The sequence below is a fragment of the Oncorhynchus gorbuscha genome, linkage group LG18, assembly GCF_021184085.1.
Source record: "Oncorhynchus gorbuscha isolate QuinsamMale2020 ecotype Even-year linkage group LG18, OgorEven_v1.0, whole genome shotgun sequence".
Taxonomy (NCBI): domain Eukaryota; kingdom Metazoa; phylum Chordata; class Actinopteri; order Salmoniformes; family Salmonidae; genus Oncorhynchus; species Oncorhynchus gorbuscha.
Window position 1 is genome coordinate 71105756 of NC_060190.1, and position 9534 is coordinate 71115289.

The 9534-nt window shown below is 44.6% G+C and overlaps 1 protein-coding gene across 2 annotated transcripts in view; it reads left to right on the top strand.

The window, feature by feature from the left end:
* Window positions 1-9534, top strand: part of LOC124003619 (kinesin-like protein KIF21B) — a 153729-nt gene that overhangs the window by 100551 nt on the left and 43644 nt on the right. For both annotated transcript variants that reach the window (XM_046312027.1, XM_046312028.1), the window contains exons 18-24: window positions 188-353; window positions 713-916; window positions 1092-1193; window positions 1441-1606; window positions 1903-1963; window positions 6944-6998; window positions 9436-9534. The exon at window positions 9436-9534 is cut by the window's right edge and continues 116 nt beyond it. In XM_046312027.1, coding sequence (XP_046167983.1) covers window positions 188-353; window positions 713-916; window positions 1092-1193; window positions 1441-1606; window positions 1903-1963; window positions 6944-6998; window positions 9436-9534 — 853 coding nt within the window. The remainder of the gene's footprint in view (window positions 1-187; window positions 354-712; window positions 917-1091; window positions 1194-1440; window positions 1607-1902; window positions 1964-6943; window positions 6999-9435) is intronic.

Sequence of the window (9534 nt, forward strand, 5' to 3'; positions counted from 1 at the left end):
TGTATTGTCCTTGGTCTTTCTCTCTGTGTAGGAGTAGGACTCGTGTCCAGCAGGGTGTTCTAGGACTGACAGTTAACCTGTATTGTCCTTGGTCTTTCTCTCTGTGTAGGAGTAGGACTCGTGTCCAGCAGGGTGTTCTAGGACTGACAGTTAACCTGTATTGTCCTTGGTCTTTCTCTCTGTGTAGGAGTAGGACTCGTGTCCAGCAGGGTAAGGGGGTTCTGAGGGGTCGTAGCAGTTTCACCAAGGCGGCCCGTCAGAAGTGGCAAACACTGGAGAGGAGGATCCTGGACATCGTCATGCAGAGGATGACCATCACCAACGTAGAGGCCGACATGGACCGACTCATCAAGGTATGAGGTCACTTCCTCTGTCCTCTAGGGACACTTCCTCGTCCTGCTAACACTACTTTTAATTCACTTTGAGGCGGTTACACCCTGCAGTTTATAAGTAAAGTGTTACAGACTTTGCTGTCTGCAGTGGTTGTCATAGTGACCAGTTAAAATAGTCAAAAAATGCATTCTTCTTCAACCCTTCCTTGAATTAATCACCATATTGATATAGCTAACGTGGGTTTTCTTTCTCCTGTGTGTGTGTGTGTGTGTGTGTGTGTGTGTGTGTGTGTGTGTGTGTGTGTGTGTGTGTGTGTGTGTGTGTGTGTGTGTGTGTGTGTGTGTGTGTGTGTGTGTGTGTGTGTGTGTGTGTGAGACAGAAGCGTGAGGAGCTGTCCTTACAGCAGGAGGCACTGTTGCGTAAGAGGGAGGTGCTAATGGCGGAGGGGGAGGGGCCTGACACAGAGGACCGCCTTGTCCAGGAAATGAACGAGGACATTGAGGTTCTGAACGCAAACATTGACTATATCAACGACAGCCTATCAGACTGCCAAGCTACCTTCATACAGATAGAGGAAACCAAGGTAAGAACACACACACACACACACACACACACACACACACACACACACACACACACACACACACACACACACACACACACACACACACACACACACACACACACACACACACACACACACAGGACCACAGCCATCTTGTAGTAGTATATGTCTTAGTGCTGGATATTTCCTGCAGGAGGAGCTGGACTCAGTGGACACCTCAGTGGTCATCAGCTCCTGCTCTCTGGCTGAGGCCCGGCACCTGTTGGACCACTTCCTCAAGGCCTCCATTGACAAGGTAATGAACACAAGAACAGCTGATAGTTCAGTGTCTGTTTCGTTGATGTATATCTCCCTCTGCTGGTCTTTCCAAGGACTGCAGGACAGTTGGAATAAGAGGAGTGTGTGTGTGTGTGTGTGTGTGTGTGTGTGTGTGTGTGTGTGTGTGTGTGTGTGTGTGTGTGTGTGTGTGTGTGTGTGTGTGTGTGTGTGTGTGTGTGTGTGTGTGTGTGTGTGTGTGTGTGTGTGTGTGTGTGTGTGTATAGGGGTTACAGGTGGCTCAGAAGGAGTCTCAGATTCGTCTGTTGGAGGGTCAGCTGAGACAGACAGATGTGATTGGCTCTGCCCACAATCACATCATCCTGGATGCACTGAGAGAGAAGGCTGAGTGTATCCCTGAGCTGCAGGCACTCATCCACAACGTACAGCATGGTGAGGACACCCGCACGCACACACTCACTCACTCACTCTCTCACTCACTCACTCACTCACTCACTCACTCACTCACTCACTCACTCACTCACTCACTCACTCACTCACTCACTCACTCACTCACTCACTCACTGTTGGTGTTTCTACTCACTCACTCACTCACTCACTCACTCACTCACTCACTCACTCACTCACTCACTCACTCACTCACTCACTCACTCACTCACTCACTCACTCACTCACTCACTCACTCACTCACTCACTCACTGTTGGTGTTTCTATGTGTGTCCCGACAGAGAATGGTTATGTCAGCACTGATGAGGAGCCGTCAGAATTTAGCCAGGCCTCGGATGGCAGGTGAGACTACATGATCCCCTTCTGACCCTCACACGGTGACAACACACACTCATCATCACACTGACCCTCACACACTGACCCTCACACACTGATAACACAGTCATCATCACACTGACCCTCACACACTGACCCTCACATGGTGACAACACACAGCCATCATCACACTGACCCTCACACAGTGACAACACACACTCATCATCACACTGACCCTCACACAGTGACAACACACAGTCATCATCACACTGACCCTCACACAGTGACAGCACACAGTCATCATCACACGGACCCTCACACAGTGACAACACACACTCATCATCACACTGACCCTCACACACTGACCCTCACACACAGACAACACACAGCCATCATCACACTCATCATCATACGTCTCTCTGCAGTGTGTGTTTATGTCTCTGTCTTCTCTCTCTGCAGTGTGTGTTTATGTCTCTGTCTTCTCTCTCTGCAGTGTGTGTTTATGTCTCTGTCTTCTCTCTCTGCAGTGTGTGTTTATGTATCTTTGTCTTCTCTCTCTGCAGTGTGTTTATGTCTCTGTCTTCTCTCTCTGCAGTGTGTGTTTATGTCTCTTTGTCTTCTCTCTCTGCAGTGTGTGTTTATGTCTCTGGCTTCTCTCTCTGCAGTGTGTGTTTATGTCTCTGTCTTCTCTCTCTGCAGTGTGTGTTTATGTCTCTGTCTTCTCTCTCTGCAGTGTGTGTTTATGTCTCTTTGTCTTCTCTCTCTGCAGTGTGTGTTTATGTCTCTGTCTTCTCTCTCTGCAGTGTGTGTTTATGTCTCTTTGTCTTCTCTCTCTGCAGTGTGTGTTTATGTCTCTGTCTTCTCTCTCTGCAGTGTGTGTTTATGTCTCTGTCTTCTCTCTCTGCAGTGTGTGTTTATGTCTCTGTCTTCTCTCTCTGCAGTGTGTGTTTATGTCTCTTTGTCTTCTCTCTCTACAGTGTGTGTTTATGTCTCTTTGTCTTCTCTCTCTGCAGTGTGTGTTTATGTCTCTGTCTTCTCTCTCTGCAGTGTGTGTTTGTCTCCTTGTCTTCTTTCTCTGCAGTGTGTGTTTATGTCTCTGTCTTCTCTCTCTGCAGTGTGTGTTTATGTCTCTGTCTTCTCTCTCTGCAGTGTGTGTTTATGTCTCTGTCTACTCTCTCTGCAGTGTGTGTTTATGTCTCTTTGTCTACTCTCTCTGCAGTGTGTGTTTATGTCTCCTTGTCTTCTCTCTCTGCAGTGTGTGTTTATGTCTCTGTCTTCTCTCTCTGCAGTGTGTGTTTGTCTCCTTGTCTTCTTTCTCTGCAGTGTGTGTTTATGTCTCTGTCTTCTCTCTCTGCAGTGTGTGTTTATGTCTCTGTCTTCTCTCTCTGCAGTGTGTGTTTATGTCTCTGTCTTCTCTCTCTGCAGTGTGTGTTTATGTATCTTTGTCTACTCTATCTACAGTGTGTGTTTATGTCTCTGTCTTCTCTCTCTACAGTGTGTGTTTACGTCTCTTTGTCTTCTCTCTCTGCAGTGTGTGTTTATGTCTCTGTCTTCTCTCTCTGCAGTGTGTGTTTATCTCTCTGTCTTCTCTCTCTACAGTGTGTGTTTACGTCTCTTTGTCTTCTCTCTCTACAGTGTGTGTTTATGTCTCTGTCTTCTCTCTCTGCAGTGTGTGTTTATGTATCTTTGTCTACTCTATCTACAGTGTGTGTTTATGTCTCTGTCTTCTCTCTCTACAGTGTGTGTTTACGTCTCTTTGTCTTCTCTCTCTGCAGTGTGTTTATGTCTCTGTCTTCTCTCTCTGCAGTGTGTGTTTATGTCTCCTTGTCTTCCCTCTCTGCAGTGTGTGTTTATGTCTCCTTGTCTCTCTCTTCTCAGGCGGAGTGTTTATGTCTCTGTCTTCTCTCTCTGCAGTGTGTGTTTATGTCTCTTTGTCTTCTCTCTCTGCAGTGTGTGTTTATGTCTCTGTCTTCTCTCTCTGCAGTGTGTGTTTATGTCTCTGTCTTCTCTCTCTGCAGTGTGTGTTTATGTCTCTGTCTTCTCTCTCTGCAGTGTGTGTTTATGTCTCTGTCTTCTCTCTCTGCAGTGTGTGTTTATGTCTCTTTGTCTTCTCTCTCTGCAGTGTGTGTTTGTCTCTTTGTCTTCTCTCTCTGCAGTGTGTGTTTATGTCTCTTTGTCTTCTCTCTCTACAGTGTGTGTTTATGTCTCTTTGTCTTCTCTCTCTGCAGTGTGTGTTTATGTCTCTGTCTTCTCTCTCTGCAGTGTGTGTTTGTCTCCTTGTCTTCTTTCTCTGCAGTGTGTGTTTATGTCTCTGTCTTCTCTCTCTGCAGTGTGTGTTTATGTCTCTTTGTCTTCTCTCTCTGCAGTGTGTGTTTATGTCTCTGTCTACTCTCTCTGCAGTGTGTGTTTATGTCTCTTTGTCTACTCTCTCTGCAGTGTGTGTTTATGTCTCCTTGTCTTCTCTCTCTGCAGTGTGTGTTTATGTCTCTTTGTCTACTCTCTCTGCAGTGTGTGTTTATGTCTCCTTGTCTTCTCTCTCTACAGTGTGTGTTTATGTCTCTGTCTTCTCTCTCTGCAGTGTGTGTTTATGTCTCTTTGTCTTCTCTCTCTGCAGTGTGTGTTTATGTCTCTGTCTTCTCTCTCTGCAGTGTGTGTTTATGTCTCTGTCTTCTCTCTCTGCAGTGTGTGTTTATGTCTCTGTCTTCTCTCTCTGCAGTGTGTGTTTATGTCTCTGTCTACTCTCTCTGCAGTGTGTGTTTATGTCTCTTTGTCTACTCTCTCTGCAGTGTGTGTTTATGTCTCCTTGTCTTCTCTCTCTGCAGTGTGTGTTTATGTCTCTGTCTTCTCTCTCTGCAGTGTGTGTTTATGTCTCCTTGTCTCTGTCTTCTCTCTGCAGTGTGTGTTTGTCTCCTTGTCTTCTTTCTCTGCAGTGTGTGTTTATGTCTCTGTCTTCTCTCTCTGCAGTGTGTGTTTATGTCTCTGTCTTCTCTCTGCAGTGTGTGTTTATGTCTCTTTGTCTACTCTCTCTGCAGTGTGTGTTTATGTCTCTGTCTTCTCTCTCTGCAGTGTGTGTTTATGTCTCTTTGTCTTCTCTCTCTGCAGTGTGTGTTTATGTCTCTGTCTTCTCTCTCTGCAGTGTGTGTTTATGTCTCTGTCTTCTCTCTCTGCAGTGTGTGTTTATGTCTCTTTGTCTTCTCTCTCTGCAGTGTGTGTTTATGTCTCTGTCTTCTCTCTCTGCAGTGTGTGTTTATGTCTCTGTCTTTCTCTCTGCAGTGTGTGTTTATGTCTCTGTTGTCTCTCTCTGCAGTGTGTGTTTATGTCTCTTGTCTTCTCTCTCTGCAGTGTGTGTTTATGTCTCTTTGTCTTCTCTCTCTGCAGTGTGTGTTTGTCTCCTTGTCTTCTTTCTCTGCAGTGTGTGTTTATGTCTCTGTCTTCTCTCTCTGCAGTGTGTGTTTATGTCTCTGTCTTCTCTCTGCAGTGTGTGTTTATGTCTCTTTGTCTTCTCTCTCTGCAGTGTGTGTTTATGTCTCTGTCTTCTCTCTCTGCAGTGTGTGTTTATGTCTCTTTGTCTTCTCTCTCTGCAGTGTGTGTTTATGTCTCTGTCTTCTCTCTCTGCAGTGTGTGTTTATGTCTCTGTCTTCTCTCTCTGCAGTGTGTGTTTATGTCTCTTTGTCTACTCTATCTACAGTGTGTGTTTATGTCTCTGTCTTCTCTCTCTACAGTGTGTGTTTACGTCTCTTTGTCTTCTCTCTCTGCAGTGTGTGTTTATGTCTCTGTCTTCTCTCTCTGCAGTGTGTGTTTATGTCTCTGTCTTCTCTCTCTACAGTGTGTGTTTACGTCTCTTTGTCTTCTCTCTCTACAGTGTGTGTTCATGTCTCCTTGTCTTCTCTCTCTACAGTGTGTGTTTATGTCTCTTTCTTCTCTCTCTGCAGTGTGTGTTTATGTCTCTGTCTTCTCTCTCTACAGTGTGTGTTTATGTCTCTTTGTCTTCTCTCTCTGCAGTGTGTGTTTATGTCTCTGTCTTCTCTCTCTGCAGTGTATGTTTGTCTCCTTGTCTTCTTTCTCTGCAGTGTGTGTTTATGTCTCTGTCTTCTCTCTCTGCAGTGTGTGTTTATGTCTCTTTGTCTTCTCTCTCTGCAGTGTGTGTTTATGTCTCTGTCTTCTCTCTCTGCAGTGTGTGTTTATGTCTCTGTCTTCTCTCTCTGCAGTGTGTGTTTATGTCTCTGTCTTCTCTCTCTGCAGTGTGTGTTTATGTCTCTTTGTCTTCTCTCTCTGCAGTGTGTGTTTATGTCTCTGTCTTCTCTCTCTGCAGTGTGTGTTTATGTCTCTGTCTTCTCTCTCTGCAGTGTGTGTTTATGTCTCTGTCTTCTCTCTCTGCAGTGTGTGTTTATGTCTCTGTCTTCTCTCTCTGCAGTGTGTGTTTATGTCTCTTTGTCTTCTCTCTCTGCAGTGTGTGTTTATGTATCTTTGTCTTCTCTCTCTGCAGTGTGTGTTTATGTCTCTTTGTCTACTCTCTCTACAGTGTGTGTTTATGTCTCTGTCTTCTCTCTCTGCAGTGTGTTTATGTCTCTGTCTTCTCTCTCTGCAGTGTGTTTATGTCTCTGTCTTCTCTCTCTGCAGTGTGTGTTTATGTCTCTGTCTGCTCTCTCTGCAGTATGTGTTTATGTCTCTGTCTGCTCTCTCTGCAGTATGTGTTTATGTCTCTGTCTTCTCTCTCTGCAGTGTGTGTTTGTTTATGTCTCTTTGTCTTCTCTCTCTGCAGTGTGTGTTTATGTCTCTGTCTTCTCTCTCTGCAGTGTGTGTTTATGTCTCCTTGTCTTCCCTCTCTGCAGTGTGTGTTTATGTCTCCTTGTCTCTCTCTTCTCAGGCGGAGTGTTTATGTCTCTGTCTTCTCTCTCTGCAGTGTGTGTTTATGTCTCCTTGTTTTCTCTCTCTGCAGTGTGTGATTATGTCTCTGTTTTCTCTCTCTGCAGTGTGTCTTTATGTCTCTGTCTTCTCTCTCTACAGTGTGTGTCAGATGAAGTCTTCAGCCAGTCAGGATGACTTCAAGATGAAGGTCCAGGTATGTCAACATGTGGCAGCAGGATTTCAGGCGGAGGTTAAATCAGCTTTTCTTCTTCAGTTTATTTCACTGGTTCAGGACGTTACTGGCTCATATGACATGTTTGTTATGTGGAACCCTCACTCGATACAGGTAAAACATCTGAGTGCTTTCTGTTGACTAAACATCTGAGTGCTTTCTGTTGACTAAACATCTGAGTGCTTTCTGTTGACTAAACATCTGAGTGCTTTCTGTTGACTAAACATCTGAGTGCTTTCTGTTGACTAAACATCTGAGTGCTTTCTGTTGACTAAACATCTGAGTGCTTTCTGTTGACTAAACATCTGAGTGCTTTCTGTTGACTAAACATCTGAGTGCTTTCTGTTGACTAAACATCTGAGTGCTTTCTGTTGACTAAACAGAGTAGAGGTTGTTGAAAGCCGATATGTGTAGTGTTCCATTAGATACCTGTAGAAAGCAGCCTCTACACGTGAGACATAGGGGTATAGTTCCATTAGATACCTGTAGAAAGCAGCCTCTACACGTGAGACATAGGGGTATAGTTCCATTAGATACCTGTAGAAAGCAGCCTCTACACATGAGACATAGGGGTATAGTTCCATTAGATACCTGTAGAAAACAGCCTCTACACGTGAGACATAGGGGTATAGTTCCATTAGTATAGTTCCATTAGATACCTGTAGAAAGCAGCCTCTACACGTGAGACATAGGGGTATAGTTCCATTAGATACCTGTAGAAAGCAGCCTCTACACGTGAGACATAGGGGTATAGTTCCATTAGATACCTGTAGAAAGCAGCCTCTACACGTGAGACATAGGGGTATAGTTCCATTAGATACCTGTAGAAAGCAGCCTCTACACGTGAGACATAGGGGTATAGTTCCATTAGATACCTGTAGAAAGCAGCCTCTACACGTGAGACATAGGGGTATAGTTCCATTAGATACCTGTAGAAAGCAGCCTCTACACGTGAGACATAGGGGTATAGTTCCATTAGATACCTGTAGAAAGCAGCCTCTACACGTGAGACATAGGGGTATAGTTCCATTAGATACCTGTAGAAAGCAGCCTCTACACGTGAGACATAGGGGTATAGTTCCATTAGATACCTGTAGAAAGCAGCCTCTACACGTGAGACATAGGGGTATAGTTCCATTAGATACCTGTAGAAAGCAGCCTCTAGTTCCACGTGAGACATAGGGGTATAGTTCCATTAGATACCTGTAGAAAGCAGCCTCTACACGTGAGACATAGGGGTATAGTTCCATTAGATACCTGTAGAAAGCAGCCTCTACACGTGAGACATAGGGGTATAGTTCCATTAGATACCTAGATAGAAAGCAGCCTCTACACGTGAGACATAGGGGTATAGTTCCATTAGATACCTGTAGAAAGCAGCCTCTACACGTGAGACATAGGGGTATAGTTCCATTAGATACCTGTAGAAAGCAGCCTCTACACGTGAGACATAGGGGTATAGTTCCATTAGATACCTGTAGATGGCAGCTTCTACACAAATCAAATGAAATGTTATTGGTCACATACACGTTGTTAGCAGATGTTAATGCCAGTGTAGCAAAATGCTTGTGCTTCTAGTTCCAACAGTGCAGTAATATCTAACAAGTAATCTAACAATTCCTCAACAAATACCTAATACACACAAATCTAACAAGTAAGCTAACAATTCCACAACAAATACCTTATACACACAAATATAACAAGTAAGCTAACAATTCCTCAACAACTACCCAATACACACAAATATAACAAGTAATCTAGCAATTCCTCAACAACTACCTAATACACACAAATCTAAAGGGATGGAGTAAGAATATGTACATATAAATATATGGTTGAGCGATATAGGCAAAATGCAGTAGATGGTATAAAATACAGCATATACATATGAGATGAGTAATGTACGATATGTAAACATTATTAAAGGGTATTATTTAAAGTGACTAGTGATCCATTTATTAAAGTGGCCAATGATTTCAAGTCTGTATGTAGGCAGCAGCCTCTCTGTGTTAGTGATTGCTGTTTAACAGTCTGATGGCCTTGAGATAGAAGCTATTTTTCAGTCTCTCGGTCCCAGCTTTGATGCACCTGTACTGACCTCTCCTTCTGGATGGTAGCGGGGTGAACAGGCATTGACTGGGATGGTTGCTGTCCTTGATGATCATTCTTGCCTTCCTGTGACATCGGGTGCTGTAGGTGTCCTGGAGGGCAGGTAGTTTGCCCCCGGTGATGCGTTGTGCAGACCGCACCCCCCTCTGGAGAGCCTTATGGTTGTGGGCGGTGCATCGTGTACACATGAGTAATTGGGTGACAGTTGCCTTGACCGAACTCCAAGATCATTATACCACTATCTCCCAAGGTGTAGTTTATTAAAGACATCATGTGACTTTTTCTTCATCATTCTCCCCCCTTCCCCCAGGCGGAGCCTCGTCTGTCAGCCCAGATGAAGGCGGTATCAGCAGAGTACCTGTGTCCCGTGTTAGACCCCTCTACTAAGAACATTACTAAGTCCCTGGCC